The sequence below is a fragment of the Haliaeetus leucocephalus genome, unplaced genomic scaffold (genome assembly GCF_000737465.1).
Source record: "Haliaeetus leucocephalus isolate CR32 unplaced genomic scaffold, Haliaeetus_leucocephalus-4.0 Scaffold889, whole genome shotgun sequence".
Classification (NCBI taxonomy): Eukaryota; Metazoa; Chordata; class Aves; order Accipitriformes; family Accipitridae; genus Haliaeetus; species Haliaeetus leucocephalus.
Genome location: NW_010973325.1, coordinates 670,309 through 689,804, shown reverse-complemented (window position 1 = coordinate 689,804; position 19,496 = coordinate 670,309). Strand labels below are relative to the sequence as shown.

Genomic DNA, 19,496 nt, shown 5'->3' with positions numbered 1-19,496 from the left:
TCTCTACAATGATCTTATGGGAGACAGTGTCAAAAAGCCTTCCTGAAGTCAAAGTAGACAATATCCACTGCTCTATGCTCATTTACCAAGCCAGTCACTTTATTGTAGAAGAGTATCAGCAGGCTGGTCAAACACAACTTCTCCTTGGTGAATCCATACAGACTACTCCTGAATGACCTTCTTGTTGTTCGTGTGCCTGAAAATGGTTTCCAGGATTAGCTACTCTGTCACCTTCCCAGGGACTGAGGTGAGGCTGACTGGCCTATAGTTCCCTGGGTCCTCCTTCCTGCCCCTCTTGAAGATAGGAGTGATATTTGCTTTCCTCCCATTCTCAGGCACCTCTCCCAATCACCTTGATTGATCAAAGTGGACAGGAAATTACATTAGTCAAGATACACTTGTGGGTGCATCCCATCAGGGCCCATGCATTTATGTATGTCCAGTTTGCTTACATGTTCCCTAACTGATCCTCTTCTACCAATGGTAGGTCTTTCTTGCTCCAGACTTTCGCCCTGGTGTCTGGGACCTGGGATTCCTGAAGGCTGGTCTTGCTAGTAAAGTCTGAGGTGAAGCAGGCATGCAGGACCTCAGCCTTTTCCATGTCCTGTGTCACTGGGGTCCCTGTCCCATTCATCAGCGAGCCCACATTTTCCATAGCCTTCCCTTTGTCACCTATGTACTTATAGAAGCCCTTCTTGTTGCCATCCTCACCAGTTTCATTTCCAGGTGGGATTTTGGCTTTCTTAACTGCGTCTCTGCACGCTTGGGCAGTGTCTATATTCCTCCCAAGTTACTTGTTCCTATTTCCACCCTCTGTAGGCTTCCTTTTTGTGTATGAGTTTTGCCAGGAGCTCCTTGTTCACCCATGCAGGCCTCCTAGTATGGACCACTCTTGAGCTCGGAGGCGGCAATCATTGAATATTAACCAGCTTTCTTGGGCCTCTCTTCCCTGCAGGGCCTGATTCTATGAGACAATAACAACGAGATCTTTGAAGAGGCCAAAGTCTCCTCTCCTGAAATCCAGCATTGTGATCTTGCTTTGTGCCCTCATCCCTCTTCTCAGGATCCTGAACTCCACCACCTCACCGTCACTGCAGCAAAGCTGCTATAGACCTTCACAATTCTAACGAGCCCTTGCTTGTTTGTGAGTATGAGGTCCAGCAGAGCACTTCTTGTTGGCTCCTCTGTCACCTGGATGAGGAATTTGTCACTGATGGTCTCCAGGAATCTGCTGGATTTCTTATGCCCTGCTGCATTGTCCTTCCAGCAGACACAGGGAACAACACATATATATCAAGATCAGAGGTGCATGGACAATCAATTCCATAAATTTAAAATACGAAAATTAGTAAATTTACAATTTAAGCATCATAATCTTTAATGGATTCCTGTAGTCAATACACTTACCTGTTTATTGCTTTTTGCCAAACAAAGCTCTTCAAAGTGGTTCCACAAGACCCAGAACTGCATTTCAATGCAAGTGTGTCATTGAGAATGTAAAAACTAAGCCTAGTGAGAGCAGCCCTAACATCCCTGTGGGATACTGCCTGAATGATTGAATTAAGACAATCCTGCAGTCCATAGTTTGTGTGAGTTATTTTGAGTATAAGAATGTCTTCTGAGGACAGTTTTAGTGAGTCTAAAAATCTGAAAAGGCATAAGAGAAAAATGATTAACAGCCAGTATCTTTACAAACTATTTCAGTGAGTGTTGACTCCTTCACTTCCCAGTTCAAATGACAAGTCAAAACACAAACTGCGTTAAAATTTTTTGTTAACCAATGATCCTCCCCTCCACCTCCAAAAAACCCAAAACCCAACAATAACAAACACCACCACCTGTGAGAGACTGGAGTTAATGTCTCAAACATTGCGGTGGGGCAAGTTCTGCATAACACCGAACTCTGCCTAGCAATGAACCACAGGTGAAAAGAAGCCCATCAGCAACAGGAGGGGGAGGCTGTGCTGGTGGGCGCACAGCTCCCTGTTCTGAGGTGCTGTTCTAATGTGCTGAACAGGGCAGCTCACCACAGATGGAGAAAGATCATGTCTGCAGGGAAGGGGAAGCTACTCCCCAAATGACCCCCCCAGCCCAAAGACTACCTAATTAGCCTAATGAGTTCGAGTGCCCGCCCAAAGGAGGGGCAGGGATGATAAAAGGACACAAACTGAAGCCCCATGGGCACAAGCCCACCAGAACTGGAGCTCTTGGCTGGCCTTACTGTCTTCCCTCAGCTGACTCCCAGATAAGCCAGGCCTGTAGTATATGTTTGGTGATGCATGGTTAGCACGTTACACCGTTTACTGACATAGTTTCATGCCAATTTTTGTGGTGAGCATGCCAGTTCTTGCTGTGAGCAAATAAAAGTTGAGTTTTGTGAGTTAAAGGATCCCTGGTGTCATTTCACCTTAATCCTGACCTGGGAATCAGCAAACTTGAGTCATCATCCTGAGAAATTGGGACGTGACACCACCACATTTAAATGCCAAGCTGTTTGGATTCTTTGGAAAAATGGCACCTCTCAAAGTTACTTGAAAGGTGCTATTCACACTGTTTGTAATGAACTTTTCTTCCATGCTATTGTAAATGTTGGTCACTTGGACTATACTATTTTCTTTTTAAGACATTGCTTTGTTTTTTGCCTGAGGGAACTTAAAATTAAAATGATTTCTCAAATCAATAACTGCAGTTTCCAATGGCTCAGAACCACACTACTTACTAATAAAACTTGTAGGACCCCTTAAGGCGCACAAAGCAAAAACTAAAAAATTACCAACATGGACAGAGATGTAGATACAAGCATTTCAGTCCTACTAAATCAAGAATCTAAGACATTAAGTTCTGTACACAAAATAGTCTCAAAGAGAGAAATTATGCTTACTCAAGAGCTAACCAAAGGATGTAAAGGGAATTTTCTTCATTATCTACCATAATTCTTAGTATTACCATTAAAAAAGAATTATTTCAAATTTAAATCCCCAAGAAAAGAGAAAAATTAAATCATGCAACTATAAAGGGGAAAAAAGGCAGCTCCCTAATAAAAAAAAAAAAAAAAGACTACAGAGAAAAACAGCCACAGAGCCCTTAAAATTGTTTGAAATTAGCCTGATCACCAATAAAAGTTGGATCAAGCTCTAGACTTCATGTATAAATGCAATTTAGGTAAAACATTAGCTGTGACAATATATCTACAGCCTCTTGGGATGTGATCCTTTAAGTTTAAAATAAAAGGACAGCATTCTCAAACCAGTAACAACTTGAGCTGCTGTTTGAACTTGAAAACCTATTTAAACTTATGGAACACAAATTTAATTGAAATATATTGGGATTTAAAATCAAGATAAAATGGCTCACGTTTCTGCTTCCTTCTCGTAATTTATCAGTTGCAATAAGTTTTCAATCCCATTGTACCATGACAGATTCCAAGCCATCTTAAGCATATCCGACACAGGTTTCATAGTCAAACACTCAGAAGACAATGGCACCACAACAGTATTAGGGCTAACTACATGATGAGCAGTGATCCTGACTGGGAGATGATACCTAAAAAAAAAAAAAAAAAAAAAAGTTTTTAAAAGTTGTGGTTTGTTTTGGTTTGGGGTTTTTAGTTTTTTGTGTTTTTTTTAATTAAATGCTCTACTAGAGCAATATTTTAAATTTGCAAATAAAGTTTTTGAAAATCTTTTTCAGAGAACAAGACTTTGAAAAAAACCTCCATGCTTAACATGCAGACAACTTTGGATTTTACATCAAAGGTTTCCCTCCATTCTCCCACCTCCATACTTCAGGAAGGACAGCAAATGGAAAGCAGCAAAGTTAACTGTTAAAAAAAACAAACCAAACCAAAAAACTACCCACACATACCTTCTAACAACAGCAACAGGTAAACTGAAGGCAGGTAGGCCAGTATCATTACTGGTTATGCCATCAGCCCTGCAAAAGATTAAGTTATAGCTCTTACTGTCTATTTTAAGCTTAGATTTTCTACTAATGAGACACTTATTTTTTTATTATTCAGATATAGCTGTATTTTTTCCTCCAGATAGCTCTTTAGTAACCCATTGATGAATAACTTGTATGAATAAACAGTGTTTCTTCATGATTATGGAATATTAAGATAATTCTTAATCACACACATACAGAATACTTGTTGAAGATATACTGCACATAAAAATGAAATTAAAGATAACATACCAAAGCACATGCTTGTTTCCTTTTTTATATTAGAGAAAAAATATGCATTATAGTTCTTTTCAGTATATTTCATGTATGTGAATTCTAAAAGCATATTTTTTCTGAAGTATATGCAAATTTCAAATAATAAAATATCATAAGCTAAGGTCTGATGGTTTAAGGAAAATTGCTACACTTAAAAGCCAAAGTCAATAGGAGAATTCTAATTAAGTTTAAAAAAGCTTGCCTACAGCTAGCTATTTGATTTGTGTAGTTCCCATTTATGGGAAAGATGGATTACAGACCAATCAGGATTTTTTGAAAATTAAAGTAAACTTAAAATTAACACTGAGGTACAAAGTATTTAAAGTGCAAAAATATGCCATGTAGACTGATACAGCATGCAACCCAAGTACTGAAACAATTTGTTTGGCCTACAAATATGCAATTTTGGATATATAAAAGTTTGGGCCATAATTTGTTTGGATATATATAAAAACTTATTTTCATTAAATCCTTAAATTTTGACTAGAGAATATGCCATATAAAATTGTTTTTTCATACCATGTTTCTGTCCTTGCTACTTCATCAAACAACAGAAGACAAAGCAATACTGTAGTTTCAGTTAAAACAGCATGATCATTTTGGAATATCAGGGAAACTGAATAAAATAAAGATATTAAATAATGTGTTAGGAAAACATTGACATTTAATAATACATAGAAGGACACTCATTAAAAACAACTGATTTCCACAGTCATTTTGCCAACATCTTCAACAGATGGCACAACATGGGTAACACCAGCACACAATGATTTATCTTTAAATATTAGAGACTCTGAAGTGATCCAAGGTTCTTAAGAAGGCTTTTGCTTAAATGTCTAACCATATTTTACACATTTTCTTTCCCCACATGTATTACAGTCAAAATAGAATCTTTACCTCTGAATAGCAAAAGCAGTAAAGATGACTGCTGTGCTAGGGACAGACGAACAACTGGGTCAGCATACACAAGTTTGCGTAAGAGTGTTAGACATGGTAACACTATGGATTCCATAAGCTGCAGGAAGAGAGAAAAAAATTAAATACAGATAACAATGAGGATCATCTATTACGAGATGCTTAATTCAAACTGGCATGCTACAAAGCAATCCATCCCGTCATTTATAGTGGAGAAACCTAGAACTTTCTTAGACAAGCACATTTCATCCAGAAGATAAGTGCATTTTGATTAGAAAATATTTATACACTTCTTGTTTTATTTTATTAGTAATTGATGATCATTTTATTGGTCTCTGGCATCATAACACAATTATAACATTTGCTTTCAAAAATATCTATTTTTAAGAAGCATATGTCAGCTGAAGGTTTTCCAAAAAAACCCAAATATTTACAACCATATAAATTTTGGGGGTTTTTCTGGTGTGGTTTTTTTTTTTTTTTTTTTTTAAATGCAAATAGCTTATTGTGTCACATTCATTGTCTGGGTCCCAACCTTCCAGATCAGGAAACCTAAAGGGAAAGGAGTTTGCTAAAAGTTAAAGTATCAGTGAATGGCCAAAAATATGACCAAAGTCACTGCTCCTAAGAATGAGAAGACAGTATGTCTTTCACAGTATCATTACGTGGCTTGTCTGAGGTTCTGCCTTAAAATTTTTTGTAAACTGCATCACCAAATACAGTTTAGTTTAATATCGAATAAACAAAAGCCCTGCTTATTTAGTATGGAAAGTCTTTTGCACAGCTATATATAAAGACTTATTTAAATGGTGTTTTTTCTGTCTACTACTTTATCCTTTTCTTGGTAGCCACTTTTCTAAGAACATGTAAGGGGTTTTTTGTTTGGTTTTTTTGTTTGTTTTTCTTTTCTATTGATTTTAGGATTTTTGGGAAGTAGTCTGAACTGTCAAAGCTTGAGGGAGCTAAGGATGGGACCTCTACTGCTTGTGCTCAAGAGACAGGAGTAAGACTGCTTAGTTATTTTTCAGAGGAAACTTTTTACGGTTATTTTACAGAACAGAGCTTTTGGGATCCAAAACTTCTATGAACACAGAGCTGACAAACAAATTTCTGAATGCTAGCACTTGAAGAAGTGAAATTTCATACACAGCTGTCAGCTTAGGCTCTCCTGCTGACTTTATCTAAACCATTCATTGTTCAACATGTGCAATTTTAGATTTCTCCTCTAAAACACTCTGCAACTTTCATCATGTAAAGTTTTAACATCCTGTTTAGTATAGAGGTCCTACATTCCACAAGCTATATATGAAAAAGAAAGGCGTCACAGCCCCTAGAGAGCTGTTGCCTGTGCCTTTCCTGGATTAAATTGGAGTTTATAAAGGGCTAAAAACATTGTTTTAAAATTTATCCTAGACCCTTACCTGTTTACGAAGATTCTGCTTAAAGCAATGTATCTCCCATGCTTGTACTTTTGTATTATTAAGTAACTATGCTAATATCTACTCACTATCCAAACAAAACAATAGTTGCTTTACTCTGTATCTCTACAAAAAGGTAAGATAGTGAAAACCTGACATTTAAAAAAAAAAAAAAAACCACAGTAAAAAAACCCTGAAGAACCCAATATTTCAATTTCTCCAACTGGTTTTCAATGGCTGTGAGACACTGGAAGAGTTAACGTCTCAAACATTGTGGTGGGACAAGTTCTGCTTAAAGACAAACCCTGCACAGCAAGGAACCAAGGTGAAAAGCCCTTCAGCTCAGACATCAGCAACAGGAGGCGGAGGGCGTGCTGGAGGGCGAGCAGCTCCCTGTTCTGATACAAAGATCAAACAATGGCCATGTCTGCAGGGAAGAAGTTACTCCACAAACGACCCCCAAGCCCAAAGGCTCATACACTGCTCATTAGCCTGATGAGTTTGGGTGCCCTCCCAAAGGAGGGGCAAGAATGATAAAAGGACACAAACTGAAGCCCCAGGTGCACAAGCCCACTGGGTCTGGACCCCTCGGCTGCCTGGACCAACAGTGGACCCAGGACCTGTGAAATCTTTCTCTCTTCCTTTTTCTCTCTCTGTCGTCTTCTCTCTTTCTTTTTCCTTTTCCACAATCCCTACACCTGATCCCTTTAAGACATAAAACCGTTGACCAAGTCTGGGACTAAGAGTGCATCCAGCCGCTCCTGGGCCCTTCTCTGAGGAAGAGTCTAGAAAGCAAGGGGGTCTGCTCTGAACCTCGGGACTCAACGGGAGGGATCTCCTTATTCCCTGAATTGATGTATATGGTTACCCTGGGTTACATGGTTTACAGAAGTAGTCTTATGCCAATTCCCGTTGTGAGAAACCCTGCCACCTACTACCCCGCCCCAGTTCAGTTTGCTTCTGTCATAAATAAAATCTTTTAACTGATCGTTTGGTGTCGCTTCACCTTAATCTAGCCCAAGGGAATTTCAAACTAAACATGCACTCCCTGGTCTGTCCAGTCTGGGTCTGACAGTGGTTTACAAAAGTATTCATATTCAAGCTATCATGAATTGGACTAGGCATTCCTTAATGCTACAGGGATAAAATAACCTTAGATACTGATAATCTGGAAAAAAAAAAAAGTTACCATTACCAAAGAAGAATGTCATTTTCATTAGTCTGACAAATAAGAGTAATACCACCAAGTATCAATCAGTTCTTTTCTCTTGTACATTTTTGGAAAAAGAAGTCATTACTATATAAAAATTATCATGGTTTCTTAAAATAACTCAGGATTTGGACTGTTGGACTACTATAACAATACTATGCAAGCAAACTAAGAAATACGAAGTTTATCCAGTGAAGGGATGCTGAGGAACTTAGCCTAAATAAGCTTGCATAAAATTATTTCAAATAATGAATTTCAGAAAAATTCAAGCATCAGATCAGAATATTAAAAAAACGGAAAGCTCAGTCATCTACAACAGATATACACTCAACTCTAAATGTGATCTTATCTCCTAAGACCCTCCCTGGTGAGCTGATCTTCTATTGGTCAGAAAATTACTTATACCTGAAACTCAATCTGCCAGGAGATGTTATTGTAAGTGGGAATCTACATTTTTAATTATAACTTGCTTCAGGACTTAAGTTTAGAGACTATGATATAAAAAAACCCCTTTTTTTTTTTTTTTTTCTTTTTAAGGTCATTGTCGTGGTTTAACCCCAGCCAGCAACTAAGCACCACTCAGCCGCTTGCTCACTCCCCCCTCCCCCCCCAGTGGGATGGGGGAGAAAATCGGGAAAAGAGGTAAAACCCGTGGGTTGAGATAAGAATGGTTTAATAGAACAGAAAAGAAGAAACTAATAATGATAATGATAACACTAATAAAATGCCAACAGTAGTAATAAAAGGATTGGAATATACAAATGATGCGTAGTGTAATTGCTCACCACCCACCGACCGACACCCAGCTAGTCCCTGCGTGGTGATTCCCCGCCCCCACTTCCCAGTTCCTATACTAGATGTGACGTCCCATGGTATGGAATACACTGTTGGCCAGTTTGGGTCAGCTGCCCTGGCTGTGTCCTGTGCCAACTTCTTGTGCCTCTCCAGCTTTCTCGCTGGCTGGCCTTGAGAAGCTGAAAAATCCTTGACTATAGTCTAAACACTACTTAGCAACAACTGAAAACATCAGTGTTATCAACATCCTTCTCATACTGAACCCAAAACATAGCACCATACCAGCTACTAGGAAGACAGTTAACTCTGTCCCAGCTGAAACCAGGACAATCATTAAAAATTATTTTTTTTGTCTCTACTGGGAAAGCTTCAGGGAAGTTCTGGTGTATTTCAGAACCACATCAAACACAGTTAGTTCTCTGTGTAACTATTCTCATAAGTAGGCAAACCAATCTTCTTTCATTAAGAGAATCTTAGCATTACCAAAAATATAATAAACAAAATACACATTGCAGTTACAATTGTTACTAAACATTTGTATTCTGTGCAGTATTAATGTACAAAGATTAGTGTTACAAGTGCAGAAAAAGGCAAATTCTACTACTGTAATGATGTGCAATGCTTGCAGAAGAACTTGTAACAATAGTTTTACCTTGCCATCCACATGTATACACTCATTAAGGTAAGCCAAAATCTTTTCTATCGCACCCAACTTTTTCACAATGCCATGCATTTTGGTATCTGTAGGAAAAACAAAAGTTAGTAAGAATCACTGTTTCTGCACCACTTTAATATTAAACTTCTTTTAGCAAGATCACAAACTCTTGCTATTGAGAACAAGTTTCCAAAATTGCCAATCAACAGAACAAGTACAGCTCTAGCTCTACAAAGGCAAGCCTCCTCAACATCTTGTTATCTTACTATAGTAGCCTCTTGAACACTTAACTCAAATATCCTACATAACTTCCCATAAGAACTTTATGTTCCACAATTACAGTGATCCCCCGTGCAACTCAATTTCAGTCAAACGAGGATTTCACTTGTAACGTTGAAAAAGTCTTCAACAGTTTAATATGGAACTAAAAATGGTATTTACTCCACCATCATAAGAGTATTTTCCACTGATCTCACCCTTCAGAGCATCTGGTTTAAGAATATTCAACAACAACAACAAAGCTATGTCATTAGGATTAGTTGTATTTGCTGGGTTTTTTTAAATAATTATGAAGTGATCCTTCATATGAAATTTGTCCTGATAAAGCTGCGTTTTTTCCTTTACAATTTCCTCCTATGCTATGTTTCGTATTATCTTTTGACATCTGAAAATTTGGCAACCATAACTAAATGTATTTTATGAGACAAAGTAGACGTTTCCTCATTTTCGTGACTATTTTTCTGACAAGAAAAATGTTAATTTTAATATTATCTATGATTTCACCTTCCCATGGTGAAAAAATTATGTTCTATCATTAGGATTTGAGTTCCTTCAAGAAAACATACTTGAATTAGTTTGAGTAGGTAGAGTACAAACATCCAGGTTTGAAACTCTACAGTTATGACCCTGCACTGAGTCAAATAATACTCTGTGCAAGATTGCTTACTTGCATCTTAATTCAATCAGATCTTTACCAAAATTCATAATTTTTCCCCATATGAGCAACACAATTATAAAAAAGCAGCTATGATGCAAATTTACAATTAGTCACTTAAATCATAAATAGTAAAACGACGGAACACTTTCCTTGCAAACATATTTGATGAAATGCCACAGGGAGTCTGTCTCTTGATATTGAAAGAAGGTATAATCACGGAAGCTTAGCTTGAGTTTAGTGAACCCTCATTCACACAAATGACATTTCAATCCATTTTAACTGTAGTTACTACTTAGGCTAACTCAAAATGGAGTAAGAAATTCAGAATGATAGAAGAAATTCTTCACTAAATATAAAAACCCTTTAGCTAGCCTGTGTAATCTAAGAATTACTTTCCTAATTAAAATATACCACCACCAAAAATACATTTATTTTATACTGACCATCGTCTCCCTCACTCAAGACCGAGTATTGAGTTAGCAATAGCAAAAAATTTGAAGCACCGTTAGTTCTGAGACAGATCAACAAACTGACAAACATTAAAAAGGAAAAGCAGAAAAAAGAGCTCTTGCAAAGCTTACAGAATTCAGCTTACTCGTCTATTACCCAAGGGAGCTGTTTTTTTAAATAGTAAGACCACTATTTCTAATTCTTGAGAGCAATAACAACAAATAACTAATTTTTTTTACTGGAATTGGTGGATCTTCCACAAGTGTTAGAATTCTGGTCCAACACCACACAAAAATTACAAAGAGTACCCTTAGCACAAACGTACAGAAAACCTAGCAAAACTGCAAGCTCATGTAATTATCAGCACAGAATACAAATCTTCTGAAGAATTTTACCTTCTAAAATGATAGCTAGCTGCTCGGCTGCAGACTTTCGTAAAACTAGGTCAACAGCATCAGAAGTCAAGATGTCATACAGCTTTTCAACAGTTTCTGCCTAAAAGTAAACCTATGTTAGATTTACATCCACTACACTATTATGAAACAAGGTAACCAGCCAAACTTCCAAACAGAAAGTAGAAAATAAAAATATCTAAATTCCTTATTAGAATGTATTTGATTACATTCCACATGCATGTAATAAGAAAGGATTAGATTGCAATCTTTTTGCAACAAATATCTAATAATACCTGTGGAATATAACAAGACAACAGTTTCTAGTGCAGAACAGATGCAGATTTCTAACAAATAATGTTTAATTTATGTAGGACTACAGAAAGCTCAACACTACACAGAAATGCTAGAATATGCTTCTAAGTCTGTGAAGGGGACTGACTTTTTAATGACAATAGGGTTAGAGAAATTTAAATAATCCTACATATCCATACAAATTTTAGGTCCTAACTTTTTGAAGGATGTAGAGGAAGAGTATAAATCAAGTGTACAATGAGCAGCCAGAAAAGTCTTTTTTTCCAGACGGCAAACATCTTAGCATTTAACATGTTGTTAATCTGAAAACATTGAGGGTAAAGAAGGAAGGAGAATAGAGGGGAGATGGTAAAAAAAAAAGAAAAACAACAACAACAAAAAAAGAGAGATAGGTTTTCCCATAGGTCAAATACTTGTAATTTATTTTTCACTTTGCAAAAGCACCCCTATTAAGGAAACACAGACATAAATTTTTAATTTGTTTTAGAATATTTCATACTAAAAATTATTTGTGCCTGTTTCAGTAAAAATTTATTTTGTGGGGAAAAAAAAACTCTATGCGAGAAAAAAAAAAAATTCAGACTCTATCCATGCACAATTAAATTGTTGTAAACAGAACAGACCTGTGCTCTCTGTACTCAAGTTAAGTCTTGCTGTTAATTTATTTGCAGAAAGAAAAAAGAAGGAAGGAAGGAATTCTTTTCTTATTGTTGCATAGGGTAGCATAGAAACTACTGTTTAAGTTCACACGGAAAGAATATACGAACTGATTTCTTTTCATGAAGGAAGCCAATCTGTATGAAATATTGCAACCTTCAGAATGTTAACTTCAGTGACTGGGCAGGTAGAAGAGCTAATCAATGACACAATATTTAGACAGAGTTTACTCACCTTAAATATTGACTCTGTTTTACCATCCAATTTTAGCTCAGTAGCTCTTTCTATAATAAATAAGTTTAAAATGCTGGAAAGCACACTACCATGCAGATGAGGGCGTTTCAGGTTTGCCCCTTCTTCATTCAAAAGATGGAATGTTAAATGTTTAAGTGCTATAGAACGAACCCTAAAGGAGTAAACAATTAAAATAAATATAAAAAGTCCTCATACTGTAAAGGTTTAGCTGTATAGGTAAAAATGAATTAGTTTTTGAAATTCATACAGTGTGGAGAGGAAGTACTTATGCAACTGAATATTGATTAATCTACCTTTCAAATCAACCCACTGCATAATAATCATTTTTTTAGTGAAGACATTTTTGTCATCAACATTAGAAGATGTGCTGAAATGCTACAGGGAATTACTTACAACCGCTTTTTTGAGAAGAGAAGACGCAGAGCGGCCCGTAGTCTAGTAGTTCTAGGGAGAATACCCTCTCCTTTGTCAGAGGTTGTTTCACTCAAAGTCAGGATAGAGTTACCAAGCGTATCTTTTGTATCAGCATAACCCTAAACCAAACAAACAACAAACAAAAATTTCCAACATTAAAAAATCCACTTACTAACTTAGCAAATTAGACAAGGTAATTCCCCTTTTAGGGGCTACAGGAGGGTGGGGAAGGAGCAACACCCCCCCAAAAAAAAGCAGTAACTTTTAAGAAAACATTCAATTCCACAGGTTAATATTCCTCTGTAAAACAATTTTAAAAATTAATAAGTGATCCTGTATACAAATAAAAATAAAGATTTTTACATGGCCCAGAGGTACTTTGACTTGAAGCTTTCCCCTTCAATCTGTTAACATGATGCTGCTCTATAAAGTCAGTTTCCATTTCAATAAATAAAATTCAGTCCCTACAAGAAAATTACTTCAAAACATTAAATTCTTCATATATCTTCTATATTTTCAGATATTTCATCAAAGCATTTTCAGACACAAACAAGGCAAACCAGAATCAGTTACGTCAAGTAGTGACACTGCAAATGTTTAAACATTAAAGTAAAACACAACATATTTTATATGCGTTAGGTAAATATAGGCCTCCTGTACGCTCTCCTCAAGTATCTATTGTACGTAGCCACTCCAGGCTATAGAATACAGGAGAATTCTACTCACAAAAATGAGAGCAGGGATAAGTTCTCTCACATGTTTAGCCTACAGCTTATATGAAACCCACACCTATTTAATCTTGAATATCAGTGGAAGGTATGTATGTGGGTAACACAGAAAAGCCGACATTACTGGGCGAGAAAGCTCTGAAGTAACCTTTCTCCCAACACTTTCAAGGTCTCAGTGTATTTCCTCTGCATATTCTTCTGTCTGAGCCTTCTATTTCATGGCCCATATTATTTGCAATTTCTCCCCATTTTCACCTTGATTTTTGTGCAGTTTATGGAAGGGCTTAAGTTATATAAGAAGTTTTTTCAACTTTTGGTAATACTGAGATGCAGGCAATGAATGAATATATAGCAGTGATATAAATAAGTAGGTGTAATTATCAAAAGTGATATTTTTGGAGAAAACGAAGATAAAAAGTATACCTGGATATATTAGCTAAGTAAAATAAGAGACAGAAATAAGTCAAAAAAACCAGATATCAGGAAAACCAGACATCAGATAGGTGCAGCAAAATATCTAATCTGGAAGACTATATGCAGAAGGGAAATTTCTAGCACTAGAGAAAAAACAGCAAAGAATCTGGATGGAGCAATTAGGCTGAAAATCAGACTGAGGAAGGCAAAGGTTCCCACTAGATCAAGCCAAGAATAAAGATAACGAAAAGAAAATTTGCACATTGTCACAGATATGAAGACAGAGGTCCAAGGATAATACTGACTTTTGACACTTCTATAATACTGGAAACAAAGAAACCAAAAAAACAAGTATCAAAATATGCACAAAATACAGCTTACACATATTGCTATTTATTGAGTGCATACTTGATCAGAAAATTACAGAATCATTACAGAAGAGTTAAATTTTCAAATTTAAGATATGGGGGACATTCTAATAATTATTAACTAATTTTAAAAAGCATGCAATGTTTTAATCTATACTTGGATTATCTACCCATATCTTCAAACCATTTAAGTCCCAGTCAGTACTTGCCGATTTCTACTACAACATTTCAAAGTTTCACATTCTAGTAATACCAGGCTGAAATTTGTCTACAAATTCAAAGTAGTAACTTTGACTGGCATTAGGACATTAAACATTTCTCCATTGGACATCTGACAAAACAAGTCTGTAGGTATATTACTGTTAATCTATTTTCCATCTGCTACTTAGGTGAATATTCTGTTTGTTGTTTAACATGATAGTGTTGCTGTTCACATGATTTCATACATCAAATGCAGATTAAAGCACTTAAAAGTACCTGCAAAACAGGAATGATGGGACAGAGGGCCTCAATAAACTTGTTCCAAGTCAATACTGCCATTACTAATCGTCCCTTCAACAGATGCATCAGAATGGCCTTGGCTGTAGAGCTCACCTACTCAATAAGAAAAGAAAAGAAACTAATGCAACTAGATCAGTTTGTCAATGCTGTAATTGGAAACCTTATACAAAAATATCTCAGAGAAAGGATCTACAGACAAAATATTGTCACTGCAGCATGCTACTTTTAAATTGTCAGTCACACTAAACATTAAGTTGCTAGAAGTCTCAGAGAAAACACAAATAGTTTTGCCTAAATAGCACCCAATCATTTTCCCCTTAGAACTCTGGTTTGCCTTTTCTGAAATAAAACAAATAATTACTTCAACTTATACACCTAATGATCCCTCTAACCTGCAGGTAAAACAATTTCTGTTTCTTTTATTCCCTGGTCCAACATTTCTGGGGCATTTCATTCCCAGTCTTTATGATACACTTCTAAAGATACAGGAAGAAAATAGACTTAAAGCTTGTTACATGGCCATTTCACTTTCTTGAGGCAAAGAGTCAAACTAAGAAGGTTACCAAATCTTTCAAATTGTACATTAATTCATCTGAAGCTCTTTAACAAAAATGAAAAAAGGTATATGATACAGCACTTACTACATACTGTATACAGGATATATTAATACAGTATGTATATGACATGCAATATTAAATTATTTACAAACCAATACTATTACTACAATGGGAACAGAGGGGAAAAAAACCAGCTTCTCAGAATTCACTCTTCCTTACATAACGTAAAAACACCTACCTTTAGCAGCTAAAAACCTGCATTTTATGCCAGAGCTAAAAATCCTCTCACCCCAGGCAACAAGAACAGCCTTTAATAATATCACTCTAGCCTATCTTCAAGGGACTAGATTTGTAAAATCACATGACAAATCTTAAGCCCAACCTTGTAATACAAGATTCTTCTCAATTTCTTCTCATTGTCACATGCCTGAAAGATTAAACTGATGCTTTATGAAAACTTAAGTAGCAGATATACATCCAAGAACTAATAAAAAATATGCTTGGAAATGATCTTCATTATATATTTTGTTAGAAGAATAATAAGAATGCATTATAAGGTAAAGAGAACAAAATGAGATAATTTTGTAAACATGCATTCTGTCTCAATGATCTTTTTAAATTCACTATCAGTTGAAGTCTATTTGTTATGCTTGATCAATCACTAAAAGAAAAAACTGGCAGTCTTTTTAATAAGGCATCCAAGGAAGTAGTCAAACAAAATAAATGCTTTCCTTGGAAAAGATAAATTACAAAGTACAAGTACAAATACATAGCACATTATGAAAGATATTTTTCTTCTCCTTTTAAAATGCTAACATCTAAAAAATCCCTTCTAAATGTAATTGTGCACAGTATTGTGTTAAAAAAAGATAAATCTCATTTCAGGAGACAAGCTGAAAAAAAAAAATATTTTTTTTAGTCAACATTCTTTCCCCTCTGACTGTAGGGACCTTATAGATCAGCTATAAAGCAGTTACAAATAATCTAAATAATTTCCCCCGCCCCCCCTCAGAACTCCCTATTCAGCTTTATACATAAGCTAGGAAATAGTGGCTATATGTTAAGCATTCATGCATATAAATGAACCCAAGAGAAACTCGGTCCTATTCTAGAATGCTATAAAACACTTTCATAATACTCAGTTAATTAAACACAGGTGTGTTTGTTGTGATGAAATACATTTTTATAGCAAAGACATTGCAAATTTAAAACGTCTTTTTGCTCCTTAACCAATGCACACATTTCAGAGGTCATCCCACCTTTACAAAAACTTGAGATTTCACATTTTCCATAAATGTAAAGCATTATACATATCATTTCATCATATGCACATTTTATTAGGGCCAAATATATTTCAGGAAAAGATTAAAAAACATAGCTTACTTCATTTTTGATTGGTCTTTATTACATTTAATGGCATCCTATCCACAGAACATTATTTTGTCTCTGAATTCATCACAAAAAAAAAAATCTTTCCATTTATTACAACTTCACTGTTTGCATAGCTTTTCTACATACAAGAAACTGTATGTGGTTAAAACTTCAGGTAAGCCTTAGACCACAGTGGAAAATATCAACACCTACTTTGCATGCATATCAACTTATAAACATAGCTACTAAACACAATACCTCATTCTTATCTTCCTGAAGGCCAAACGTACAGATTTCATATAAAACTTTTGGATGAAGAAGAAAATGTACTCCGTGGCAGATTGAAGACACAGGCTTAGCGATATTATGAATACCTAAACAGTCCTTCAGTAAAAATAAAGTTGGTTAGTTTTAAAATTCAAGACAGTCTCTACTATTACATCTTGTTTTATAGACTGCCTGAATTTGTCATCCAGTGAAAGGCTTTCTCCATGCAGACTGAAAGACTACAGTTCTGAAAGCTAAACATTACAGCTCTGGAAGAAACACCATCTTAATAGATCACTGACTGAAAATTCCTGTTGCTACACAGGACTAAGAAATAAAAAATAATTTTGTTTTTATTTTAAATAATAATGAAAATAAGTTAGACAAACTTTATATATTGTTTGGTATTACATTAAAATAAGCAAAACCTAAAACAGGCAGGTAAAAATCTCAAAAAGATACAAATGTCATTCAGGGGAGATAGGGTTTTTTTTTTTTTTGCAAAAGACTAGCTCCAGCATCTTTGTACATTAGTGAGTTGTGCTATAAGCACAATAAGTTTAGTTGATGTCCAATACAGAAAAGAAGAATTACGACAAAGTATTATAACAAAACAGAAAAGTGATTTTTATTTTGTGAGCCAATATTCCTGAATACCTAAAATGACCTAATGACATTGCTATTCTTAATATTGAGTACAGTGATACTTTTACCCCCGGGCTATCTTTATAAAAAGCTAAGGCAGTGACAAAATATCCATATAAAACAAAATCAAACCCAAAATCAAACCCAAAACAACCCCCCCAAACAACAAGAACAAATTATTCTTAAATACAACCCAAGCTTTTATACATGGGGGGGAAGATATTTTTCTTACACATTTTTAAAAGGTCTAAGCAATTAAAGCGTAATCTAGATTAAAATATTTATTCTGAAAGCATCAGTATTTTATTAATATGTTATTGGTTTATTTTTCCTTCAGTAAACATCCTTGCAAAAGCAGAAAAGCAGTCAAGTCAAAACAATTTTTGCTCTGGTACAAAAAAGAAACTGAACAAAAACGCCAGAGGAAAGTGAAAAATTGCTATGAAGGAAATAAAAATCTTATCCTTGAGAAGCGGGCCCATGTGAAACTCATGAGGTTCAACAAGACCAAGTGCAAGGTCCTGCACCTGGATCGGGGCAACTCCTGGTATCATAACAGGCTGGGGGATGAAAGGATTGAGAGCAGCCCTGCCAAGGACTTGGGGGTACTGGCAGATGAAAAGCTGGACATGAGCCAGCAATGTGCGCTCGCAGCGCAGAAAGCCAACTGTATCCTGGCCTGCATCAAAATAAGCGTGGCCAGCAGGTCGAGGGGGGTGATTCTGCCCCTCTACTCCAATGTTATGAGACCCCACCTGGAGTACTACGTTCAGCTCTGGGGTCCTCAGCACAGCAAAGACATGGACCTGTTGGAGTGGGTCCAGAGGATGGACACAAAAATGAGCAGAGGGATGGAACACCTCTCCTATGAGGAAAGGCTGAGAGAGTTGGGGTCGTTCAGTCTGGAGAAGAGAAGGCTCCAGGGAGACCCGACTGCTGCCTTTCAGTACTTAAAGGGGGCTTATAAGAAAGATGGGGACAAACTTTTTAGCAGGGCCTGTTGCAACAGGACAAGGGGTAGTGATTTTAAACTAAAAGAGGGTAGATTTAGATTAGGTATAAGGAAGAAATTTTTATGATGGGGGTGGTGAAACCCTGGCACAGGTTGCCCAGAGAGGTGGTAGCTGCCCCATCCCTGGAAACATTCCAGGCCAGGTTGGACGGGGCTCTGAGCAACCTGAGCTAGTGAAAGGGTGAGCTGGACTAGATGATCTTTAAAGGTCCCAACCCAAGCAAGCCCGTGATTCTATGAACCTCATTTCAGCTGACAAGCAAAACTGAACACTTGAATTCTTTTCAAAAGCAAAATTAAATAGAAATATTTCTGTATAGCAGCAGCAAAAAATGCAAAGTGACCAGCATTATTAAGAATCTTTTTAAAAAACAAAATTGTCAGTCACTGTTTTTCCCCCTTTTAGAGATCCTCACGTTCTGAAGTGCAGTACCTGAAGTATAACCTAACCAAGTTGATTTAATACTAAAAATATAACAGCAACCTGCAAGCCCGGGCCTATATAGATTTCACAGCATATAATACAATAAACAGAATTTGCATTGGAAATGCTTTTTATGAGGAAACCATATAATACACATTATTTAGTGCAACACCAAGAGCATTAAATAAGCATTAGTTCTAACCTTAACCACTTCCAAACAGCAGCGATAGGCTTCAGCCTTTATATTCAGCAAAGGATGAGACAATAGACGGAGAAGCACCTTCTGACTCTCAGCCTGGAGCAATGAGTTAGCCTCAGCAGACTTCCAACTAAAAATGAAAAATAATTAATTAAACTATTGTTCATTTTACAGTACCCAAAGTTGTCTATAAACATTTTATTGTTAAATTTCAGGATAATCTCTGAAAAATACTTCCTAAAAAAGTATACATCCTGAAAAATGACTTGACAGACAGAAGTTCAGAGATCACAATATTTTTGCCAAAATTATAGTATCACTCTTCACATTTGCACTTTTATTTTTTTATACATGTAGTGAATCAAAGACTATATAGTTT

The 19,496-nt window shown here is 36.2% G+C and overlaps 1 protein-coding gene across 4 annotated transcripts in view; it reads right to left on the bottom strand.

Annotated features, from left to right (window-relative positions):
- The window catches only part of RTTN (rotatin), a 90,306-nt gene that overhangs the window by 49,679 nt on the left and 21,131 nt on the right, over positions 1-19,496 (bottom strand). For all 4 annotated transcript variants that reach the window (XM_010583292.1, XM_010583289.1, XM_010583291.1 and 1 more), the window contains 12 exons: positions 19,121-19,247; positions 16,829-16,954; positions 14,619-14,735; positions 12,611-12,750; positions 12,197-12,368; positions 10,994-11,093; positions 9,209-9,297; positions 5,116-5,233; positions 4,738-4,834; positions 3,865-3,933; positions 3,355-3,543; positions 1,408-1,647 (listed from right to left, as the gene is read on the bottom strand). In XM_010583292.1, coding sequence (XP_010581594.1) covers positions 1,408-1,647; positions 3,355-3,543; positions 3,865-3,933; positions 4,738-4,834; positions 5,116-5,233; positions 9,209-9,297; positions 10,994-11,093; positions 12,197-12,368; positions 12,611-12,750; positions 14,619-14,735; positions 16,829-16,954; positions 19,121-19,247 — 1,584 coding nt within the window. The remainder of the gene's footprint in view (positions 1-1,407; positions 1,648-3,354; positions 3,544-3,864; positions 3,934-4,737; positions 4,835-5,115; positions 5,234-9,208; positions 9,298-10,993; positions 11,094-12,196; positions 12,369-12,610; positions 12,751-14,618; positions 14,736-16,828; positions 16,955-19,120; positions 19,248-19,496) is intronic.